This window comes from Ovis aries, chromosome 3 (genome assembly GCF_016772045.2).
Source record: "Ovis aries strain OAR_USU_Benz2616 breed Rambouillet chromosome 3, ARS-UI_Ramb_v3.0, whole genome shotgun sequence".
Taxonomy (NCBI): Eukaryota; Metazoa; Chordata; class Mammalia; order Artiodactyla; family Bovidae; genus Ovis; species Ovis aries.
In genome coordinates, this window is record NC_056056.1 from 172,274,377 (window position 1) to 172,300,732 (window position 26,356).

The following is a 26,356-nucleotide window of genomic DNA, read 5'->3' on the forward strand; positions in this document are numbered from 1 at the left end:
TCCCACCCTTGTCCCTTTTCAAATCCATTACCCTTCCTCAAAAGCCCCATGGGTAGTACTTCTCTCAGAAAACTTCTGTACTCCTCAGCCAAGATGAATAATCCCTCCTCAATCTAGGTATTCTGTTTGTCTCCTGATGCCCACATGGGACTTGAGAATAACTGACTCACAGAGATAGGCTTGTCCACAATCTCATTTTAGGGAAACTATGGGCCAAAGAAAGTGACTCGCCTGGAGAGCACACAGGCAGTGCATGGCAGCTTAAGAACTCAGGCTCCTACTATGGAGAACAGTATGGAGGCACTTCATAAAACTAAAAATGGAATTGCCATATGATCCAGCAATCCCACTCCTAGACATATATCTGGACAAAACTATATTTCAAAAAAATACATGCACCTCAATATTCATAGCAGCACTATTCACAATACCTAAGACCTGGAAACAACCAATATGTCCATCTGACAGATGAATGGATAAAGCTGTAGTACATATGTATACCAGCATATATATATATATATATATATATATATATATAGTATATATATTACTGGGAGAAATATCAATAACCTCAAAAATGTAGATGATACCACCCTTATTATTTTGAAATGAGGAAAGAGACTCAGCAAGATTAAGTGGCTTGTCCAAGGACGCTCAGCTAATGAGTGGCAGAGCCTGTAAGTGAACCTAGGTCCAATAACTCCAAAATCCTTAACCTAAATCCCAGTGACTCAACTGGAACAACAGCTCCCCTTTTCGAAGCTTGAGGGACCTGAACTGAAAGGAAGCTCATGGAATTTTGTGAAATGATGTGATCTTGGGTGGATTCTGATTCCAATACTGTTCTGTGGACCAGCATGGGCTCTTGGGCAAACCTTTTCCAGAATTTGTTTAAACTGGCTCATAATCTGTAATTATTTGCTTCAAATAGATATGTGAGTTGACTTAAAAACACATGTACACTCAGGATGCATAAAGGTACAGAAAATTAGTTTAAAAACTAGAAAAGGAGAAAGAAAGCAGGGAGGAAAAAATCTTTACTAGCAACCAAGAAGAAAAGAATTTTGATCACTGAGAATTGCACAACTGCCCCTCATCTCACATGCCAGCAAAGTAGTACTCAAAATTCTCCAAGTCAACCTTCAACACTACGTGAACCGTGAACTTCAGGTGTTCAAGCTGGATTTACAAAAGGCAGAGGAACCAGAGATCAAATTGCCAATATCCGTTGGATCATCAAAAAAAGCAAGAGAGTTCCAGAAAAAAACTTCTGCTTTATTGACTATGCCAAAGCCTTTGACTGTGTGGATCACAACAAACTGTGGAAAATTCTTCAAGAGATGGGAATACCAGACCACCTGACCTGCCTCCTGAGAAATCTGTATGCAGGTCAGGAAGCAACAGTTAGAACTGGACATGGAACAACAGACTGGTTCCAAATAGGAAAAGGAGTACGTCAAGGCTGTATATTGTCACCCTGCAGACTTCTAACTTCTATGCAGAGAGATCATGCTAGGCTGGATGAAGCACAAACTGGAATCAAGACTGCTGGGAGAAATATCAATAACCTCAGATAGGCAGATGACACCACCCTTACAGCAGAAAGCAAAGAAGAACAAAAGAGCCTCTTGATGAAAGTGAAAGAGGAGAGTGAAAAAGTTGGCTTAAAAACTCAACATTTAGAAAATTAAGATCATGGCATCTGGTCCCATCACTTCATGGAAAACAGATGGGGAGGCAATGGAAACACTGACAGACTTTATTATTTTGGGCCCCAAAATCACTACAGATGGTGACTGAATCCATGAAATTAAAAGATGCTTGTTCCTTGGAAGAAAAGCTATGATCAACCTAGACAGTATATTAAAAAGCAGAGACATTACTTTGCCAACAAAAGTCCATCTAGTCAAAGCTATGGTTTTTCCAGTAGTCATGTATGGATGTGAGAGTTGGAATATAAAGACTATATTCTGCTGAATGCCAAAGAATTGATGCTTTTGAACTATGGTGTTGGAGAAGACTCTTGAGAGTCCTTTGGACTGCAAGGAGATTCAACCAGTCCATTCTAAAGGAAATCAGTCCTGAATATTCATTGGAAGGACTGATGCTGAAGCTGAAACTCCAATACTTTGGCCACCTGATGTGAAGAGCTGACCCCGATGATGGGAAAGATTGAAGGCAAGAGGAGAAGGGGACAACAGAGGATGAGATGGTTGGATGGCATCACCAACTTGATGGACATGAGTTTGAGTTGGTGATGGACAGGGAAGCCTGGTGTGCTACAGTCCATGGTAGCACATGTCAAAGAGTTGGACATGACTGAGTGACTGAACTGAACTGATAAATACACTTAACAGAAATAAGTTCTCTTTGCTTTTGTCTAACAAATACATTCTATTGTTAATATATTTGGAAAAAGAGCAGTTTTCATAACTGCAAGCAATTAATCTACAGCAAAGATATTCCAGGGGTACTCATTGTTGACCTTAGTGCTTTTGGGGGTCATGGGCAGAGGTGTATTTTCACATGTGTGATTATACAAACACACATCTACAGTGTAAGACACTCAGAAACAAGAGCAGACATCCTGCTGTGGACTCACTAAAAGCCTGTCTATTGCAGAACTTATCTGCAGGAGGAAGCAGTGTGGTTGGAGGAGTGCACAGGGTGTTGGAGTCAGACCTGGGTTTGAACACTGACTCTGTGCCATTTAGAGCTATGATTTCTGAGTTTCCTTCAACTTTTAATCTGTCACCCCATTCTATTTTTCTTCACAGCACTTATCCTCCACATGAAATTATATGTTCATTTGGTTAAATGTTATAGTCTTGTCTCCTCCACAAGAATTTAAGTTTCACCAGGGCAGACTTTATACCAGTTAGCTGTACCTAGCTCAGAGTAGGTGCTCAATAAGTCTTTGTTGAGTTGAGTGAATGAACGAGCCAGACGTCTCTTGCAGGATTGTTGTGCTTGCATGTGTAGATCAACTTTCTATCTGGACTACACCTAGGGCATTCTGCTTATCTGGGTTAGAGCTTCAGGAAGGTATAAATGTGTCTTTTTGTAGATTGTCAGAGCTGGAGTCCTAGAGACTCAAAGGTGTTAGTAGCTCAGTCCTGTTCGACTCTTTTCGACCCCATGGACTGCAATCCACCAGGCTCCTCTGCCCACAGAATTCTCCAGGCAAGAATACTGGAGTGGGTAGCCATTCCCTTCTCCAGGGGATCTTCCCGACCCTGGGATCAAACCTGGTTCTCCCACATGGCAGGCAGATTCTTTGCCATCTGAATCACCCTGGAAGCTCTCCCAGAGAGTATTTTCTATCCACCTCCCCCACCTCCCAGCCCCCCGTTTAACAGATCCCAAACTGAGCCTCTTCCCCAGTTAGGGAACTTCTTGATGATACACAGCATCAGCAAACTAAACACAGAGTCCACATCACCTGATCCCGGGTCCATCACATTTCCACTGAGAAGCTCCACCAGCCACTGGGCTTGACTCAGTGTGTGTTCCTCTTGCCAGTATTCTGACACATTTTGTTGAACAAACAAATCATTTCCGGCTAGACACCCCTGGCACTTCTCCTATATTCCAGAAAGTGTGCTAAGAGCTTTATAGATATTATTTCACTTGACTCTCATACTAACTCTAGGATATGGGTTTTTTTATTCCAACCTTTCAAATGAATAGACCTGAGGCTCTGCGAAGTTAAATAGCTTGCTTTCAACACACAGGTGTTACAGAGCACTCTCTAAACCGTCCTCTTTACACTCTATAAACCTTCCTCTCCCAGGGGTGGGCTTTAAGTCTGAACCCTAAATTCTAGGAATGTGGCCAGTCAATTAAAGAATGTACTTTGCAATTGTTCACCTCAAGGAACAGGGAACACTTTCTAGAGAATAGAATGCACCCTGGTCATTATTCTTGCCACATTAAGGTTCTCTTACATTCCAAGTTCAAGGCTGACTCTCGAGTATTTTCCTCTGTGTTTAATTGTCTCCTTCCCCAGGTGGGAGTAAGTCTGGGACCTCTTCATAACAGCATTTTCTCCCAAAGGTGAAAAAAAGGATACAATTTCTTACAATTTTGCCATTTTGATTCCTGGCTGAGAACACTTGTAAAACATCACAGAAGAGTAAATCCGGATGGACCCCTACTCCCATTCCAGACTGTTAAGGACCAATGTACAGAAGAAAAAGACGGCGACAGAGACTTGTGTAAAGACACACAGCGAGTCCATCTGTGGCAGCTCTGAAAGCCGATCCCCAACTCCTGCAGCTCATTCCCTGAAAGTCACCCAAGATAGATGTTCTCTCCTCGGGAAACGTGTTGAGCACATGTGTTATCTGTCAACTTCCTAAACGCTTCCGTCCTCCTCAAATGAACTCTCAGTCTTGGTGAGTTGATGGGAGTTGAAAACACGAACACTGCTCTGACCTCTTTCCACGGCGGGAGGGGGGCAAACGCCCCTCCCTGCGCAGCTAAGACCCGACCCCCGCCTCCCCAGGCTCACCTGTCCAAAGTCGCTGAATTTCCTGCCCAAGGCTCCGCTCTCTAGGACCAGAGCTGACATGCTGGCTCGTAGCGCGGGCCTTCTCTACAGTTATGCACCGTCAGCCGCAGGGAGATTTGCAAACAGCGCTAACAACACGTGGTGCTGAGGTTTTTAACCTGGCTTTAGGGAGGAGCGCCTCCAAGATGTCTCCTGCCTCGTACCCGCCGCAGGAACGCCCCTCGATGGGCGTTGTCCTGACGCTGCAAGGCTCTGGGTCGGGACCTGGGCCACCCAGAGGCGAGCGGCAGGGGGAGCGGCCGGGGAGATTGTGGCGGATGCGGAGAGGCCGAACTTGGCTGCCCTCCTGGGATGTTGGAAGGCCAGTGAGGGAGGGCAGGACCACCTGTGCCCTGGAGATTAGACAGGTTGGGCATGTCCAGGACTCTCCAAAGCCTGGGCACAGATTCTCCGCCACTGGAGTAAATCTGTGGCTGCCTGATGAAAACAATTGTAAGAAGCAGAGTCAAGATCTTAGTTGATGTTTGGGGAGGGGTTCCTTTCTATTAACCACCAAAGAAACGACCTTTTGGGGTCTGACCTCAGAAAACTAAATAGATGACGTTGTGAATGCTGGGCACTGTTGCTAAGGAGCAAAGGTGAGAGCACGACCTGGGTTGAAATGCAGCCAGTGTGTCACTGAGCTGTTCACATCACTGCTGGGAGGGAGCACGCAGAAGAGTATGGTAGCACCACCTTACCAGGACGTTTTAGTAAGACTGTGGGTAAGAGAAAGCATGAGGTGACACCTTTAACATTAAGTAGAGTTTTTGCCCTCTGAGCCACCCCACCTCCACCCTCCCAGGTGGCGCTAGTGGTAAAGAACCCGCTTCCCAATGCAAGAGGCCTAAGAGACGCAGGTTTGATCCCTGGGTTAGGAAGATCCCCTGGAGGAGGGCATGGCAACCCACTTCGCTATTCTTGTATCCTCTGTCCATGGAATAGGAGAATTCCTGGAGAATCCCATGGACAGAGGAGCCTGGCGGGCTAGGACCCACAAGGTTGCAAAATCTGAAAGGACTGAAGTGAGGTAGCATGCACGCAGAGTTCTTGTTGTATCGTTCAGCACTCAGTAACTGGGAGATACTGCTTAAAAGTATACCATAGCAGATCTTACTGCGGACCTTTATTGTGTGCCAGGTGGTGATGGGGATGCAGGGGGGACCCCACCTCCCCCACCATGCTACCATTCTGGAAGACAGACAGCAAACATATAAGTAAGTTTAGGCAGAGTTAAGCCTTCTGAAGAAAATAAAATAGGGGGATGGGCTAATCTGCAGGAAGATGTCATTCACCTCCACTTTTTCAGTTCTGACACTGAGATGAGACACTCATTCCCAACAGGCAAAACTAATTTACATGAACACTGCAAAGACAGAAGTTCAGAAAAGATGTTAAACAAATCAAGATCGTCAAGGCCTTGAGTCTCTGCCTAATATTTAGCCAGGAGAGTGTAATGGGCTAAGAGAAAACAAGTCAACAAGCCAATAATAGAGGCTGCTAGAAATCCACCCATTCCCCTCCCATAATTCTTTGAAGGAATGACCAGGCACCTGCCAAAAAATTTAAAAAAGAAATCAGATTTGGAATTCAAAACAAACAGATTGACTCCTGATTCCACCACTAACTTTGGCCAAGTCCTTGCCTCAATTTGTCTTTAACATGGGGTTTTAAACAGGGAGCCCAGCTCGGTGCTCTGTGATGACCTAGAGGGTGATATGAAGATGGGGTGGGAGGGAGGCTCAAGAGGCAAGGGGTATGTATGTGCTTATGGCTGATTTGTGTTGTTGTACTGCAGAAACCAACACAGCTTTGTGAAGCAATTATCCTCCAATTAAAAATAAATAAATAATAAATGTAAGAGGCAAAAAAATAAAATAAAATGGGGTCTCAAGGGCTGTTTAGGATTCTTGGAGCCTCTATTACATGTCTAGCTTTCTACTGGTTGCTATGAATACAGACATAAGTATAATTTCTATCCAAAAGGAGTCTTTGGGTGTGTGATTAATATTCCCTGTGGTCAGATGGAGAATCGGTGTTGTTGAACATAGAAGAACAAGACCTTGATTTCCACCTTTGGGAGAATCCATATCCTTTATTGGACTCCAGTGTTTTTCTAGTGTGATAGACTTGAAGTTTGGCCCCTAGGTCTAGAAGATCCCATGGAGTAGGAAATGGCAACCCGCTCCAGTATACTTGCCCGGAAAAGTCTATGGACAGAGAAGCCTGGTGGGCTACAGTCCATGGGGCTGCAAAGAGTAGGATATGACTGAGTGACTAGGATCACACATACACACAGACATGAGATGAAGAGTTTTCTTCCATCCCAAGATTGCCTTGCAAACATCACTTCATCCCTTGATGTTGCTGCCATACTAAGGAGAGCAATGAATGTGACAACCCTGTTATGTTGCTATTTAAGAGGCATGCAATGAATAAAAGCAAGCAATAACAGCTTCTTACTTAAATAAATGCACACTGTATGGTAGACACTGCCAAGCATTCCCCATGTGTGGTTTCATTTTTCCCCTCCAAAACCTTCACCTATGAATCCCCACTTTATAAATAAAGAAACTGAGACACAGAAAGTTTAAATAAGTAGTTCAAAGTCAAACTACATTTCACCCAGTTCCAAGGCACTGGCTCTTACACACTCTTCCTTCCCTTTTAAAAATAAGAACAGCAATGATTTTTAGGACAACAAAATAATAGCAATTCTTTTTTCTTTTCTCATCTACTAAAAATAAAATTCTTAATTTCCTCTCTCATAAAAATGACCCAGATCTGTGTTGGGAGGAGAGCACAATTAGTAGTCTGCTGCTTTAGGGAAAAACATTTGGTAGCTTTTTTCAAAATTGTTTTGGCTAAAAGGGGAAATTTATCCATGCAATAAGATTAAAACTCACTTACCATGAGATTGCTGCTGACATGAATTTTGTGTTTTTTTTTTTCTTAAACTATCATTTAAATCGGGATGGAATGCAATGTGTTGCTGTTGTGAACAGGGGTGGTGGTGAGCCCTAAGAAAATTGGTGTAAAAGGAACATCCAAGAATTCAGGCTGTGTGGAGAGGGTGTGGAGAAAAGGAAACCCTCTTACACTGTTGGTGGGAATGCAAACTAGTACAGCCACTATGGAGAACAGTGTGGAGATTCCTTAAAAAACTGGGAATAGAACTGCCATACGACCCAACAATCCACTGCTGGGCATACGCACTGAGGAAACCAGAATTGAAAGAGTCACATGTACCCCAATGTTCATCTCAGCAATGTTTACAATAGCCAGGACATGGAAGCAACCTAGACGTCCATTGTCATATGAATGGATAAGAAAGCTGTGGTACATACACACAATGGAATATTACTCAGCTATTAAAAAGAATGCATTTGAATCAGTTCTAATGAGGTGGATGAAACTGGAGCATATTATACAGAGTGAAGTAAGTCAGAAAGAACACTAATACAGTATACTAACGCATATATATAGAATTTAGAAAGGTAGTAACAATGACCCTATATGCAAGACAGCAAAAAAGACACAGATGTAAAGAACACACTTTTGGATTTTGTGGGAGAAGGCGAGGGTGGGATGATTTGAGAGAATAGCATTGAAACATGTATATTACATATGTGAAATAGATGACCGGTCCGAGTCTGATGCATGAAACAGGGCTCTCAAAGCCAGTGCACTGGGACAACCCTGAGGGATGGGACGGGGAAGGAGGTGTGAGGGGGGGTTCAGGATGGGGGACACATGTACACCCATGGCTGATTCATGTCAATGTATGGCAAAAACCATTACAATATTGTAAAGTAATTAGACTCTAATTAAAATAAATAAATTAATTTTTTTTAATGAAAGAGAGAGAATCCAGCCTGTCGACCACTGAGATTTGCTGACCAACCAGGAAGAGGTAGGCACCATGTCGCAAGATGTGCAGTTGTATACCTGGTAAACTTAGAGTTGACCTTCACTTGGAAGTTGAAGATTTCCCAATCACTGGAGGTTATCAAACACTTGTCATTTAGCCTCACAGATCGAGAGTTGAGTTAATCATAATCTCTGAGTTCATGGCAAGTAATCAAAACCTCCAAGGCCCCTCTCTTGTTTTATTTATTCATTCTCTTTTATCTTCATGCCACATTCCCATTCCTTTCCCCTAGATACAACATCCTTAACATACTTTAATATTTAGTCATGGATTTATTAGCTACAAGGAAATATTGGTGTGTGTACGTACTTTTCATGAATATGAGTGATGTCATAATATAGGTTTGTTGTTGTTGTTGTTGTTTAGTCATTAAGCCACGTCCAACTCTTTTGTGACCCAATGGACTGTAGCCTGCCAGGCTCCTCTGTCCGCAGGATTCTCCAGGCAAGAATACCGGAGAAGGTTGCCATTTCCCACTCCAGGGGATCTTACTGACCCAGGGTTTGAACCTATGTCTCCTGCATTGGCAGGCAGATACCTTACCACTGAGCCATCTGGGAAGCCCCAGTATAGCTTTACTATAGCATATTCTTGGAATGTGATCATGCTACTGAATGTAGTAACTCTTTGCTCCTTTAACTAGTGTAGTATATTTCACACTGTGTAACTACCATATTTGATTTTTCCATTCCCCAGTGATGAATTCTAGGCTGTCTCTAACTTTCCACCACCCTCAACAGTAATACTGTGATAAATATCCTCATTCTTGTCTTCTTACATCCTGTGTGAGAATTTTTCCTGGGATAGAAGGATGAGGTCCTGAATCGTAGGAAATATGCATCCTTAATTTCACAAAGTAATGTCAGATTGCCCCCTCTGAATGGCTTGTATGAGTCCACATTCCCACCAGCAGAGCAAATGGGTTCCTGTTGCTACTGCTGCTGCTGCTGCTGCTAAGTCGCTTCAGTCGTGTCCGACTCTGTGCGACCCCATAGACAGCAACCTGTTGCTAGGTATCCTCAATATTTGGTCTTTTCCAAATGTCTGATTCCTTGCCGGTATGTTCAATATGAAAAGGTATGTTCCCCAGTGGCTCAGCTGGTAAAGAACTGCCAGTCAGTGCAGGAGACTCAGGTTTGAACCCTGAGTCAGGCAGATCCCCTGGAGAAGGGAATGGCAACCCTCACCAGTATTCTTGTCTGGAAAATTCCATGGACAGAGGAGCCTGGCAGGTACAGTCCGTGGAGTTGCAAAGGATCAGACACAACTGCACATGCGCACACACACACATCTAATGAGTGAGTCTGAGCATCTATGTACTTAAGAACTACACTCTGAATGCTGCTAAGTCACTTCAGTCGTGTCCGACTCTGTGTGACACCATAGACGGCAGCCCACCAAGCTCCTCCGTCCCTGGGATTCTCCAGGCAAGAATACTGGAGTGGGTTGCCATTTCCTTCTCCAATGCACGCATGCTAAGTCGCTTCAGTTGTGTCTGACTCTGTGCGACCCCATAGGTGGCAGCCCACCAGGCTCCGCTCTGAATAGTTCTTTATCAAACACTTTACCTATTTTTATATTAGGATTCCTGGCTTTTGTATTTAATTGCAGGAATAATTTGTGTAGTCTCGATATTAGCCTTGTGCCTTTCTCAGATCACTAAAGATATCATCTCATCACCAGTCACTCTCAGTTAACTGTCAACTGGTGTCTTTCCTTGAGAAAAGTTATAATTCAGATATAATAAAAAATCGATCTTAAAAATGCTGTGGCTTGTGCTATTGGGATCTTTTTAAAGAAGTCCTTCCTTATTCCTATGTTGCTATGATACTTGCTTCTTTCTTCTGTCATCCTGAGTTTTCTCTTTCACATTCAGATCTTTAATCTTTCTGGATCTCTTGCATATGGGATATGGTAATGACCCAGCTGTTTTTATCTTCTTTCTCCAAATCACAAGCCAGCTTTTCTATAACAAGTCCCCCTGATTTTTATGTCAGGATTTTCTGAGTCAAGATGAAATTACCATTTGTACCTGAGTCTTTCTCTAAAGCTTAATTTTTTTCCATTGGTGTATTGCGTTATATCACTTCTTGTGTGTCAGTATCATACTACATTTATTATTACAATATGATCTGGTGGTATATCTTAATATCTGGTTGTCAGGTCCCCTTTCTTGCTTGCATGTTTTCAAAAGTTTATTTGGGTATCAGTACACACTTATTCTTCCATATTTCCTCTGAAACATTGATTAGTTTAACCCTGAATGTGTTGGATAATCTGTGGACACTTGTGTTAAACAGGAGCAGTCAAGAGCAGACATACACACTAGATCCAAATTTATGAACACAGCAAAAGTTTCTCCATCAATATTATACATGATGTGATGTATTTCCTTTCATCTATTAATATAATGAATCACATTGGTAGATTTTTTAGATGTTAAACTCTTCTTATATGCCAGGATAAAACTTCTTTAATTATAATGTTTTAATTTTTATTACACTAGTAGATATGGTTAGCTTTATGGTTTATATGAGATTTTCCCATCCCTTTTCAGTAGTGAAATGAAACTGAAATTTTATTACTTGTACCATCATCGTATTTTGAAATCAAGATTATAGTAATCTTGCACAAGGAGTTGTACAACTTGCCCTGTTATTATAATTTCTGGAATAACCTATAGAAGATAGAAAGTATTTGTTTCTTGAAGATTTGGTAGGACCTCTTGTAAATATGTTGGACTGAAATTTTGGAAAGCAGGAAAAGTAATATAGTTCAATTTATTTCACTTTTATTGGCATATTTATTTTTTATGTTTCTTCTCAGTTTGTATTTTTTTTTCAGAGATTAATTCATTCTGTCAAGGTCTCAACAAAACTACCATATTACTGTTTATAACATTCTTTTGTATTTTGGAGTTCTTTTGTGTCTATATTTATTTTTCCTTTTTTACTTTGTAATTTGTTTATCTGAATTTTCTCTTATCCTGCCAGATGTTTGCCCAATAAGAGTCAGCATTTCATAAGACTGCTCCTCTCTGCTGTTTGTATTGTCATCTAGCTCATTGTTTCTCTCCACTTTTCTTTATTATGTTGTGTTTGAGCTTGCTTTCTTGCTATTTTCCAAACTTCTTGAGTTGAACACTTAGTTTATTTGTTTTTAATTTTCTTTGTTTCCTGATAAATGCATTTAAAATGAACTGTTTCTAAGTACTGCTTTGGCTGTGTCTCATTGACCTGATACAGTTAGTGTTTCCGTTATTGTTTGGTTCTAAGTTTTGAATATAATGATCTCCATAATTCAAGAGTTATTAGTAGTCTGTTATTTTAAATTCAAAATACTGGAGATGTTTTTAGCTCTCAGTTTTAAAATTTCTAACTGAATTACTTCATGGCTAAAGAGCCCAGTCTTTGTCACTATGATTCTTTGGGGCTTATTGAAGCTTTTTTGGTGGCCAAATTTTGTTTTCAGATATTCAAAATTTTCAGATACAATAGAAAAAATAGGTCATCTTTATTTCTTAGATATAGATAGATATAGCTATCTTAACATGCTCGCTTCAGAAGTTAATAGATCAGATCAAAAAACTGATCTAGAACACAAAAACACGTTCAAACCTTTATACCGAGATTACAATATACATACATATCTTGTGTTTTAATCTAATCTGAAAATTTCTTCTTATTAGTAAGCTTAACCCATTTAAATTTATTGTAACAACATTTATGTTAGGGCATATTTCTTTTATTTTATTTCATATTTTCCATTTCCTGCACTTTCTCTTTATTTCATTTTCTCCTTTTTAACCTTCCTATGGAAGAACAGATCAAATTTTGTTCTTATGATAAAAATGTTATCCTTTCTATTTGTTTTTCTTTGCTGGTTGTTATGGCCTAAAATGTTTGTGTCCCCCCTGAAGTTCATAGTGCGATGCCTCATCCTCAGTGTGATGGTATTTAGAACTGAGGAATTTGGGAGGTGATTAGGATGTGAAGGTGGAGCCCTCATGAGAGGGATTAGTGCCCTTATGAGAGGAGACATAGAAGAGTTTGTTTCTTCTCTCTCTGCTCTTCACTGTGTATGATACTGTGAGAAGATGGCCATCTGAAAACCAGAAAAGGGGTTCTCACCAAATAGTAGATCTGCCAGCACCTTGATCTTGTCCCAGCCTCCAAAACTGTAAGAAAAAAAAAAAGTGTTTGCTATTTTAGCCACCCAGTCTATGGTATATTTGTTATAGCAGACCAAACTAAGACACTGGTTATCTCTAAGCTGTTATTTATTTTTTCCATTTTGATATAATGAGTTACACACTCACGTGGATCGAAAATCCAAAAGTAAAAGCATACATAATGAAACTTCTCTCACACTCCCACATCCTTCAGCTGCCTGATTCTCCTCCCCAAAGACAACCAACATTATTATTTTCTTCCAGAGACTTTAAAGCCAATATATGTTTGCATTTGTGTGTGTACATGTATTCTTTCTCTTCCATTCAAATAGCAGTGCAGCATACATGGTACCTTAGCATTTTAAACTTTTATCTGAACAACACGTCTTGGGATCATCCTGCTTACTATATACCTTCCTCATACTTATTTTTTTGGCAGAGCTGCGCAGCCTGAAAGATCTTAGTTCCCTGACCAGAGATTGAAGCCGTGCACCATGCGGTGGAAGCTCGAAGTCCTTACCACTGCACTGCCAGGGGCTTCCTCATCATCCTTTTCAATAGCTTCATTGCACTTCTTAAATTCTCGTAATTCAATTCATATTCTGTTAATTAACAGTTTTGTTGCTTCTAATCTTTTGCTATTACAAATAATGCTGTGATAAATAACTTTTATGTGTATCATTTTATATGTATGTTAGCTTATGTCTGGATGAAAAAAAGACTGTGAGTAGAATTTCTGGGTCAAAAGGTATGGACTTATATCATTTCGATAGATACTAGCAAATTATCCTCCAGAGGGCGACCATATAATTTATCATCTAAACTGGAATTTTCTGACAGTGAAAGTAGTGCTAGTGATAATTACACTGACATAACAGGTATAAATTGGGACTATCTCAGGCAAATCATTATGAACAGTTTTCCAGTCCTTATGGGTTCTGACAGTTCATACACTATCAGATAAATATTTTTATCTGATCTATTTTATCTATTTATTTTTGATCTATTTTCTATTTATTTTATCTATTTATTTATTACTTATTTATTTTATCTATTTCCTATAATTTTTCGAGCTCAATATGAGGTTGCTTACCTCAGTATTGACAAGTCTTAACAAGTAGGTTCAGATACACAGAAAAACCAGACATCACTTGAGGAAACCTACAAATCTGCCAAGTCAGGATTCACAGCAAAATGGTCATCAACCTTATCTGGGGATGAGCAGGGCTATAGCCTTCTTGGGTGAGTACACACAGGCAGACTAGAATATCTGAGTGAATGAGAGATCTATCAAACCTTATGGAAGCTCAGCGCTTGCCTTCACACCAACCTGATAACCAGGAGACTAAGGCAGGTCTGGATCTCGGAGCCTTTCCTGGATCAAGCAGAAGTCATTGACCTCAGCCACCCACTGCATGAACTGATGAAGATGCTATAGCACAAAAACTAGAACTAACTTCCCTCTTACCATCTCTTCGCACTAATATGAACCACTTGAGCCAAGAACACTTATGAATTCATCACTGTGAGAGGAGAACCCACACATGTGGCCTTTAGACCGGCCATGAGACCTCTTCTGCACTTACAAATTTTAAAATCCTTGAAAATCTTGAGGGGGAAAAAACTCATTATACTTTTCATTAGAATATCTTTTATTTTGAGCAAGGTGTCTATTTACTTTTCTGTGAATTATTTATACCTTGAGTTATACCCCTGCCCTTTACAGTTTAAACCATTGGACAGGACAGAGACTTGGGGCTTTATCCCCAAACCTTGCCCCCAACCCCAGTTACACTCCACTGTGGAAGATACCTACCTGCTCTTCATGGAAGCATCTATAGGTATAATCTAGTATTGTTGTTCTTTGACATACACACACAAAAGTTGTCCCAATTCTGATTATTTCTCTAACAGAGAGTCTTGTATTTAGCTTGGAGATTTCCCACTGGGGGATTTTAAATATGGTTCTGTGGTCTGAGTGATGGCCTCTGACTTAAACAGGTTCATCCCACAATGAATTGTCTCTTTGGGGTCATCTCACCATGTAGCCTAGTTCAAGAAAGACCTACCTCTATCCTTCTAATGGAGGAGTCTAGTTTGCTGTCACTGAGACCATACATTCATGTTCAATATTCAAATAAGCTAGAGAGTTTCTTGCCTTTATACAAGAGTCAGGCATAGTTCGTCCATCCCCTAAACTCCAGAGGACAAAGGCCATGCTCTCTGTTAGGTTCTTTTTAACCTCCCTAACTTGCTGTAAGGTGAAGGAGAAAGAAGTCTGGGAAGACAGAGTAAGATAAATATCTTATGATATTGCTTCTATGTAGAATCTTAAAAATGGGTACAAATGAACTTATCTACAAAACATAAATAGAGTTACAGAGACAGAAAACAAAGTTATGGTTACCAGGGTGGGAGGATAGGGAGGGATAAACTGGGAGACTGGGGAAAAAGAAAGGAGAAACGGGGCAGCACGCTAGTCAGTGGAAAGGAAAGATGTCCCAGCACACTAACAAATCTCTCTCTAATCAATTTTCTATTCCAGCCATTTGTGTTAGTCTCCTAGATTCCCCTTATAAATCCTTAAAATGAGTGTTGAGCTGAGGGTTGCAAAATGGGCTTCAGCATCTCTTAGAATGTCCTGCATAGAGTGTCAGACTCCAAAATAACAACCACGAAACAATCACGTTTAACATACCATTAGAGTAATAACAGGAACTATGGGTCTCAAACAAATTCGGATGTTCCTTTATGTGTGTAATTAGGGTATGCATTTGTGCAGAATTTAGAAAAGGGGCATGTGGAGAGGTAATTTCCACAGCATTTCTACATGTCTTGGACTCCCCTTTTCAAAGATATTGGCAGAGCAAACAGCCTTGGAGCTGGGAGATAAGATCCTGTGTGTCAAGGGGCAGAATGTTGATCAGCATGATAGATAGAGAACCTCTCCATCCCAGAAGACACCCCATGATAATAAAGCTTTCTCCTCTACCCAGAGAAGATTTTCATATGTTCCAGGGTAAAGATAATGCCTCACTTTGGAGAGGAGGATGGGAAAGTTGCCGTCAATCCTTAAATAAGATCGGAGTTTCCTGAACCCCTTGCTCCTCTGCTGTGACACAGATCCAACGTGTGCTCAGCATCTTCCCAGATTCACTCTGCACTGATGCCCATGAGCTTGAGGGACAAGGGGAGCCAACATGAACATAAAACATGTTTCCTGCTGTGCTCTGAGAAATTTACTGCCTAAATTCATTTGGGTTTGTTGTTTCCTTACTGGCCAATTTCATGGAAATTTGACATGTCAGCCTAGTAGTTACACTGATATTTGGGAACTGCTTAACCTACTTGATGGAGAAGAAAGAAAGATGTGGCATCTGTGGCAAGTTGCCCCATTTTCTTTCTCTCTCTCTCAGGAAATAGAAGCTCTGAATGTTAGCTATCCAGCCCCAAGGCTTCCCAAAATAAAAGCATCTCCCAGGTTTCCTTGCAGCTAGATGTGACCACAGGTCTAATATTTGATCAAGGAAATGCAAAGAGAAGGGCTTCCCAGATGGAGCGAGTGGTAAAAATCCCTCCTGCCAATGAAGGAGACATAAAAGACACGAGTTCAATCGCTGGGTCAGAAAGATCCCCTGGAGGAGGGCATGGCAACCCACTCCAGTGTTCTTGCCTGGAGAATCCCATGGACAGAGGAGACTTGTGGGCTACTGTCCATGGGGGCCCCAAAGAGTCGGACATGACTGGATCAACACAGCACATACAAAGAGAAGTAGTCTGTGCAACATTTAGGAATTGTTCCTGAAGGAAGCCTGTCCTTTTATTTTCTCCTTGTTGCAGGTTGGAATGCAGAAATGCTGACTGGAGAAGGAGCATTGCTTATGCATTGTGAGGTAAACACAGGAATGGGAGCCGTGATTTTCGGAGCGAAAAAGAGAAGGAACAGGACAGGAGGAGCCTGATGCTCAACACGGTAGACTGTCGCTCCAGCAGCCTTGGGCCGCTGCCTTAGACACTGATATAAGAGAAAAATTAACTTCTATTTTGTTTAAACCCATATTATTTTGCCACTCACGGCCAAGTCTACTTCTAGCAATAAGAGAGATGTGAGAATAATATTTAAGATGCATTTATCTATTCAGGAATTACTCTTTCCTCATCAGAATTTTTAAAACAGAGCAATGCCTCATTGGAAAAAATTTCAGAGACCCCCACATTTCACATCATGCAAAGTCAACTGGCCGTGAGCTTCTTTAGAACCTCATTCCTATGGTCTGCTTCTTTTCAGTCTAACTTTTCCCACACAGACCACCCAGAAATCTGAAGATCACTATCAATCAATGCCCACACAAACTAATAATCAACATACATAGTGGTTTCCATCAAAGTAAGATTTAAGGCAAAGTATTCTAGGAATTATTAGCAGAACTCAGACATTTCCTTGGGTTATAATAAAATCAGCTGGCAAACCAAGTGCACTTGATCAAAGGTTTTTAATATATATATATATGGATAGATAGATAGACATAGAAATCTTAAGACTCCAGAGCCATTAGCCCTTTTGGCAACATCAGGCTGAAGTCACTGAGTATCATTCATACATTGTCATTCATACACTCATTCATTAAACAAATTGTTGAGTATATTCCATTCCTCCTCCAGGGAATCTTTCTGACGTGGCAACTGAATATACTCTTGAACCATCAGGCACGGTTCAAGACATTGGTGAGCAGGATAGGCCATGCTCTCACTGATTTCACATTCTTTTAAGGGGAATATGATGAGTAAACAAGAAGGGGAAAAAAGCAAGATACACTCAGTATTAATGATGGCCAAGAAGAAATAAAGTTTTAAAAAGAGGTATTATAAAGGAAAGAAACTGTTCTGAAGAGGCCGATTTGAGTTGGATGCAAAAGGATGACCTATTCAACCAGGTAATATTTGAACTGAGAACTGAATTGTGAGAAGGCTCAACTCCAAATGCAAAGATGAGAGGGCAGAAGGATCCCACTTGCGGGAACATTTTAGAAAATCTGTAAAGCAATGAGTAGTGGGACTTTTTTGAGGAACAGACAGAGGCCTGTCATGACTGAAGTAGACAGTGAAGGGGAGAGAGGGATGAGCTGAGTTTTGAGAGGCGGGCAGAACCAGTTCTTGTATTTATAGCCATGGTGTACTAAAGCCTGCTTATATAGACGTGAGAGAGCTCATTCTTCAGTTTTGAGAGATTGTTGCTAAACACATCCCTGATGATAAACTAAACTATATAAACTTAAAATTAAATAAGTTATATTTAAAACAAAGGTAATAAATCCTCAAGACATTACTTCATAATTATTTTACTAAATCTTAATTATCCGTGCTCCTCCGGTTATTTACGTCCATTTTATCTGTGTGGTAAGAACCCCACATAATAATATGCTGCTGCAGCTCTGCTCTCAACTTCATGCTCACATTGGTAGCTTGAAATCTGCCAAAGCAGGAATGTTTACTCCACGGAAATCAGCAAACACCACACATCAGGAGTGAAGTCAGTGGGCTGTTAAACATTTACCACCATCCCATCAACAACAGCTGCAGCAGCAAAAGCACAAGTAGGGCTGGTTTGAAGTCAGATGCCTCAGAGGCAGGACAACAAGGTCAGCCCAGGGACGGAAGACACTTTGGGGCAGAGTGGGCTCAGCCACCAGTCCATAGAGCTGTGGCATCAAATCCAAGTAGATCAAAGTAAGATTCGGTCCAAGAAAAGTCCAAAGTCAAAGCCAGGGGAAGCTGCCACAGTAGTGGGGCTTACAAGTAAGTGCTGGCACTCAGCTGGTCAAGGCGAATGCCACCTCTTCCAAAAAACACTGTCCCCAGGTGGGAGCGGTCACCCCTCCCTGACTCAGGTATCATCTTGGCTTTCCTTCAATAACTAAACTTATAAATTCTCTTGTCTTATTTTCACTATTCTGTCTCCTCCTTCAAGATTAAGAACTCTCAGTCTAGAGACCAGATCTTAGTCTTTCTAAATTCTAGGACTAAGCATGGTGTCTGGTTCATTATACTAAGTGCTCATTCATATTAGTTTAATCAAGAATGTAGAAAAATATGTACAAAAATGTTCAGATCCAAAAAAGCTTGGGGAGAACTGAAAACTTCATCAATAAGGGAATTAATTAAATTATATTTCATTCACATAATATAGTCATAAAATTTATTTTTTAAAATCATAAACATTTATCATACTCCATAAACATTTATCTTACTCCAAATACACACAATTCAACTCATGACTGATAAAAGTAAAACATAAAAGTCTTGTATTCCACATTGTGTAAATAGGTCAGGAGGCATATGAAAACAACAAAAAAAGAATGAGAAAGAGGAATTTTCTCTAGTTATGGGATTGGGAGAACAGGTTTTATTGCTGTGGTTGTTATCTTTTCCATTTAAATGTATATAAGGAAGGAAATTTTCAAAGAATAAAGGAGCTTGCCTAGAAAATTTTCCCAAAGTCATTAGACATAAAAGGCTATCCCTCAGCTTTACTCTTTCTGTCTCCTCCTTTCTGGAAACAGAAAGGAACACATATTTATTCTGTATTTAAATATTTATTCAGTACTAGGCATTTTGCAGAGGCCATCTTATTTAATTCATTCTAGAATCCAGTGGGATAGATTTTGGATATTCCTGTTGTATGGATGAGGAATCTGAGATATAAGCAAAAGACCTGGGGTGGTGATGTTAGTCTTGAGAAAAATACCCATTACCCTTTCCCACTGATTCCTGAGTGAGAGAAGAGCCTTCTGTGGAAGGCAAGGGTGGTATAAACACCTCTGTCCTCTCAGAGATCCCTGGTCCCTGTAGAGTCTCGGTAGGCTTGGCCATTTGAAAGCTGCAGTCTTAGCGACTGTGATCATTATTTATGGAGTAATTAATTTGGGAGGCATGCAGCCCACTAGACCAATGGGATGCCCAGTTTCTTGTAAAACACATGCATGACCTTAGACCTTGATTTTTTTCTAATTCTTTTGCATCTGGCTCACTGGTGGGAGGAGGGGAGCTAGCAGGACTCTTAAGATTGAGAAGATACTTGGGAGGACTAGAAGTGAGTGAGATTCATCCATACAACCTAAAAATATGTATTAAAGTTTTGCTGGAAAACAGGCACTATTCTAGTTCCAAGTATAAATGCTTCCCTGAGTTTATGTCCTTTTTAGGATTAGTAAAACTACAGGGTTAAATTCAAATTTACAGCTGTAACAGAGAACATGAAAGAGACACACATGATACTGTAAGAAGCTTTCCCCTGGAGGTTTTCTTGATTTAAGAATACCTAGATGAAAAAGGAAGGGAAGAATCTGGAACTGTCTGGAAACTTCCAGGCAGAAGGAGAAGAATATGCAAAAGTCAAATATGGTAGAAACAAAGCGGAATAAGGTTGAAGATGTAGCTGGAGAGCTAGAGAGAGCTAGACTATGCAGAGTCTTATAGACCAAGTGAAGAGTTGGGTTTGTTTTTTTTTTTTTAATATTTTTCCTGTAAGAATTTCCAAGCCATTGAAGTATATAATAAAATGGTACTCTTTTATGAGATTGCCAGCTTCCCTGGTGGCTCAGCCAGTAAAGAATCTGTCTGCCATGGAGGAAACCTGGGTTCAGTTCCTGGGTCAGGAAGATCCCCTGGAGAAGGGCCTGGCAACCCACTCCAGTATTCTTGCCTGGGAAATCTCATGGACAGAGGAGCCTGGTGGGTTACCACCCATAGTGTTGCAAAGAGTCAGACACCAATGAGCAACTAACACTTTTTATGATATTTGCATTATAACAAATCACTTGGGCTGGTGGAGTGGAGGGCAGGGAAGCATAGCAAGAGCAGTTCAGAGGTAATTACAGTTGTTCAGGCAAGAAATGGACATCTTGAACTAAAACAGTGGAGATAAAGAAAATGGGATGCATTTGAGGAAGACTTAGAAGGTTGAAAGAGTCAATTTAGATATGGTGGGTGAGGGTGAGAAACAGGTCAAAGATGACTCCTGGGCTGCTGAGTCAATGGAAATAGTGCCATTCTCAAAGATGCCTCCATGCATGCTCTTCCATGGTTTTACTTCTATTTTGCTTTTTAATTTACTTATTTCTAATTAAAGGATAATTGCTTTATGATATTGTGTTGGTTTCTGTCGCGCATCAGCATGAATCAGCCATAGGTATACATATGGCCCCTCCCTCTTGAACCTCCCTTCCACCCCATTCCACCCCTCTAGGTTGTCAAAGAGCCCCGCCTTGAGGGAGAAGGAGAGGGAGAGAGGAAAAAGAAAATGGTAATTATGTGAGCTGATGAATATGTTAATTACTTGATCATTGTGATACGAACATCAAAACCTCAAGTTGTACAACTTAAATATAATTAAATATAAATTTTAACTCATCAATTATAAAATTGGGGGGAAATACCATGTGCTTGAGCAACTCCCTTCAAAAAAAAAAAGCAGAATTTCTTTCCTTGTTGGGAATATACTTGATAATAAAACACAAGGATGAAAAGGAATCGAAGTTAAGATTTCCAAGGTGGAGCTGTTCTGAGTGCAGACCACACCCAGGATGTAGCCTTGGAGGAGTGTAACAAAGGGGAACAGAGGTTAAGCTTGCTGAAGTCTCAAAAGTCAAGGAAGCGAGATGCTCTGTGTTGGGTAGATTGCTCCCATAGCCCTTTTCTTGCCACTGCAAATTTTCTTCAGGGCCAGCATCAAAGACTATCTCTGTAATAACTTTACCAATCATCTCCACTCCCTTCAGAAGTCATTGGGACACCCCTTCATCCCAAGAAAGTATATTTATGGAAATGGTGTAACTTCTTTATCAGAAGATTAATTCTTCATAGCTCTGAATAACGAAGACTATGTCTTATCATCTGGAACACCTCTAGAGTGCTAATTCTCCATCTGCAGAGTACCAAATCATTACTGTATAGCTTTTTAAAAGGCAAGTTGGCCAGATTATGACTTGGTAGGTCTGGGATGAAACTTTATAATCTGAACATTAATAGGCATCTCATATATTTCTAATGTAAGTATTGTGTGGATGTGATACAGACAGCACAATGCTCTGTGAACTGAACTGTATAGGGTAAAATTAGTAGAATCTACTTGTAATGAAATTAGTAGACGATTGCTTCTTGGCAAGAAAGCTATGACAAACCTAGACAGTGTGTTAAAAAGCAAAGACATCACTTTGCCAACAAAGGTATGTATAGTCAAGGTTATAGTCTTTCCATTTGTCATATACGGATATAAGAGCTGGACCATAAAGAAGGCTGAGTGAGTATGAGTGAAAGTCGCTCAGTCGTGTCCAACTCTTTGCGACCCTATGGACTATACATTCCATGAAATTCTCCAGGACAGAATACTAGAGTGGGTAGCCGTTCCCTTCTCCAAGGGATCTTCCCAACCCAGGGATTGGACCCGGGTCTCCAGCATTGCAGGCAGATTCTTTACCAGCTGAGCAACAAGAGAAGCCCAACGCCAAAGAATTGATGCTTTTGAAATGTGGTGCTGCAGAAGACTCTTGAGAGTCCCTTGGACAGCAAGGAGATCAAACCAGTCAATCTTAAAGGGAATCAACCCTGAATACTCATTGGAAGGGCTGATGCTGAAGCTGAAGCTGAAGCTCCAATACTCTGGCCACCTAATGAGAAGAGCCAACTCATTGGAAATGACACTGATGCTGGGAAAAATTGAGAGTAGGAGGAGAAGGGGCGACAGAGGATGAGATGGTTGGATGGCATCACCGATTCAGTGGACATGAGTTTGAGCAAACTCTGGGAGATGGTGAAGGACAGGGAAGCCTGGCGTGCTGCAGTCCATGGGGTCGCAAAGAGTCGGACACGACTTAGCGACTGCAAAACTGACGTGTAAGGTGTGGAATTGCAGTCCTCGCCGCAGTTCAAGAAATGACCAGCAGATGGCGAGCGATTCCCACAACCCAGCAAGGAGGACGTCGCGTTTTACTGAGTCCCAAATCCCAAACCAAAATCTGCTCCGGCAGTCGAGGGTAATCCTGTTTCCCAGGCAAAGTCTTAGTCAGAGTGGTGGTATTCTTTTCTTTGCATGTGAATCCCCACGAGACAATGGCCCATCTAGCCCCCAGGGCTAAAGTTATGGGGCCTATAATTCAGCCTTTGGCCGCTAGGAGCCATAATCTTGGCACTAGAAAGGGCTGGCCTCCATCTTGAAATCTGGATGAGGTCATGTGCCTTCTCAAGGCTCTTGCGGTAAAGATCAGCGAAAGATGTCTTTCTGCTCAAAGAGGAAAGCTGTTGTCAGTAGAGGGGCAGATGGCTGTGCCTCTATTGTCTGTGTAGTTGTGTAGTTAGAGGTGAAGGCTGGGGAGGGGGGTTGATTGGAGGGTGGTTTACTCAGTTGCCTCCTTTGGTACATGGGAATAGCCTAGGAGAAGGTGAGCCTTTTGTCTAAGGGCACAGAGCTGGAAAGTTCCAGAACCTGGAGTCTCTGACTTCAAGTGACTTGCCTTTTCACTTCATTTGACACTTACTACAAGTGTTAGAGTACATCATGAGAAACGCTGGGCTGGAAGAAGCACAAGCTGGAATCAAGGTTGCTGGGAGAAATATCAATAACCTCAGATATGCAGATGACACCACCCTTATGGCAGAAAGTGAAGAGAAACTATAAAGTCTCTTGATGAAAATGAAAGAGGAGAGTGAAAAAGTTGGCTTAAAGCTCAACATTCAGAACACTAAGATCATGGCATCTGGTCCCATCACTTCATGGGAAATAAACGGGGAAACAGTGGAAACAGTGTCAAACTTTATTTTGGGGGGGCTCCAAAATCACTGCAGATAGTGATTGCAGCCATGAAATTAAAAGACGCTTATTCCTTGGAAGGAAAGTTATGACCAACCTAGACAGCATATTAAAAAGTAGAGATATTACTTTGCCAACAAAGGTCCGTCTAGTCAAGGCTATGGTTTTTGCAGTGGTCATGTATGGATGTGAGAGTTGGACTGTGAAAAAAGCTGGGCACGGAAGAATTGATGCTTTTGAACTGTGGTGTTGGAGAAGACTCTTGAGAGTCCTTTGGACTGCAAGGAGATCCAACCAGTCCATCCTAAAGGAGATCAGTCCTGGGTGTTCATTGAAGGGACTGATGCTGAAGCTGAAACTCCAATACTTTGGCCACCTCATGCGAAGAGGTGATATATTGGAAAAGACCCTGATGCTGGGAGGGATTGGGGGCAGGAGGAGAAGGGGACAACAGAGGATGAGATGGCTGGATGGCATCACCAACTCGATGCACATGAATTTGGGTACACTCCGGGAATTGGTGATGGACAGGGAGGCCTGGCATGCTGCAATTCATGGGGTCGCAAAGAGTGGGACATGACTGAGCGACTGAACTGAACTGAACACATGAACTGTCACACAGGAGAAGCTGGGAGTGATCATCTGGTTGGGGAAGAGGGCCTGCTTCTGTTTGCATCAACAAGTCAACTTTTTACCTAGGCTGTGTATTTATTTGCAGTAACCAAGAGGGTGACAAGGGGCAGGGGTTGGGGGGTAGAGTCCACACTAACAGTCCACGAGGGAAGAGGGCAGAGGGCTCTCCATTGTTTTCAAACTGTTTTTTGGACGTTCTTGTCTTTTGCTCTTCCTTTTTTGTCTGCCAAACTAGAAGGTTACTGAAGGCAGATAGTCTTATTTATCTCTGATTATGTTCAATAGTTATTTGACGAATCAGTGAGCATATCCACCTTGATCACTTTGGGATCAAAGCATTATTTTCTAACATCTGAGATGAGCAGAGCATCTCCTAGGGTGCCTGCATTTATTTAACAAATATATAAACAGTGTTCACTCAGTGCCTAGCACTGTTCTCGGCGTTTTACAAATACTAACTCATTTAATTTTATTTTTATTGCTCTGTGTTGAAGGTTCCATGACAATGAATAACCATGTATCAGAAATTACCTCTTCCCCTCCCTCCACCTCCTCCCCTCAAAGATTCTGCAAATGCTAGGGAAGAGGGTGGGGAGGGAGGAAATAATTTACTGTCCCACCGCAGGGGCTTACAGTTGCTCAAGCGGACCCTGGGCCCTGGCAGCCTCGGCTTTCTAGCTAACCTGGTGCGAGCAAACTTTTCACTTGGCCAGCTGAGCGGGCGTCCAGGGCTGCGCCCGAGGTGCCGACGGCTCGCAGCCACGGGCTGATTTATAGGCGGGAGCATTCCCAGACCGCGCCGCAAGGAGTCGGGCTGAGCTCGGACTTCGGGGAGGTGATGATGGACACCGGACACGTGGCCACACAATGGGGACACACGACTGACCTCAGTCACTTCGGCAAACTGCCTCTGCTTTCCGGAGACCGCAGGAGCGTTTCAGGAGCTCCAGCTCAAGGGCCCGGGGCGCCCGCGTTTCTCTCCCCAGCAGGTAGCGCCCCTCGCCCGCACTAGTGAACGCTGGGGCCCCCGGAGCTCTCAGAGGCCTCTGACCCTGAGTCTCAAAGTCCTTCCCTGAGGATGCGTGCCTGGGTGCTTTCCCTACTTGGCAAAGAAAGACACACGAACCGTCTCCGCTTGGGGGCTGAGTCTGGCCCGAACGCGCTGAGAGTGAACTTTCCTGGCAGGTCAGATAGAGACACTTAGGGATTTTGTCCTGTCACCAGGTGGCCGGGCCGGGTGAAAGACGAGGACGGGTCACAAGGGAGGTGTAGTGTGCGTGTTGCGTGTGTGGCAGGAGGTCAGGGGGGTGTGAGGAGAGGGAATCAGGGGAATATGGGTTTGGGGACGCCTGAATTTGAGAAGAGGCGATCAAGTTGGGCGGTTGGTGGGGGCGGGGGGGGGGGAATAACCGGGCTTTTTTTTTTCCTTTCCTGCGATATGCAAACTGTCACTTCGGGTTAGACTGAGCCCTTATCTGGCTCATTAGCATGAGCTGTGTCTAACGCGCTTAAACCCTCTAATTATTTATTATGCCGTCACGGAGCGGGTCGCCACCCCGGGGCGCACTTGCGGGGACGCAGGCGCAGCGCTCAGACTGGTTGCGCGCTGCCCGGGAGGACCCTTTTCGCGAGGGTCCCCGCGGGACGCTGCTCCAGGGGGCAGCTTTGCAGAGTTGTTGGGGGTGTATCAGAAGTGCCCTCTCCCCAGAACTTACCCTCAGGGAGGTAATTCAGCACTCAACTCTCGTCTGTACTCGCGCCACATCTCTATTGCTAACCGAAAGCAAGATTTTTGCAAAAATGGAAGGCAAACTAGGAGTAGGGGATTTGGGCGGAGTGGTGTGCCGGATGCATCCTTTAAAGCGACCTCGGGGAGGACCTAAAGGATGCAGGAGGCCTCCTTTCACCCCTTCCCCACTCCCCACCGAGTTCCAACAGAGTTCAGAAAGTTGGAGGGGGAGGGGGAGGACGCGCTGGGCTGACAGCCGGCCACTCCCGCCCAGGGTCCTATTCAGAAAACAGTTTCAAAATAAGTTAACCTCCGTCGGGTGTTTTTCCCCCTCCCTTTCTAATTGTCCCCCCTTCCCCCTCCCGCTCTGCATTCGCGTCTGTTTTCTGTTCCTCTGCGTTGTGCCAACTATTTTATCTTTATTCCTTCTCTTTCTCCCTGGCCATTCATTCATTCCTTTTTTTGTGTGTGTGGCTTCTCCGGGCTGATGTGCCGCTCGTTACCACCCACTGCACGCTCGCTCCTGTCGCTGAGGT

At 42.4% G+C, this 26,356-nt stretch overlaps 1 protein-coding gene across 2 annotated transcripts in view; it reads right to left on the reverse strand.

The window, feature by feature from the left end:
- Positions 1–26,356, reverse strand: part of PAH (phenylalanine hydroxylase) — a 114,385-nt gene that overhangs the window by 81,346 nt on the left and 6,683 nt on the right. Inside the window, exon 2 of one of the 2 annotated variants that reach the window (XM_060413135.1) lies at positions 12,614–12,660. In XM_060413135.1, the coding sequence (XP_060269118.1) occupies positions 12,614–12,660 (47 nt within the window). Of the gene's footprint in view, positions 1–4,513; positions 4,641–12,613; positions 12,661–26,356 lie in introns of those variants that run through there. The other variant, XM_004006675.5, reaches the window with a different exon arrangement.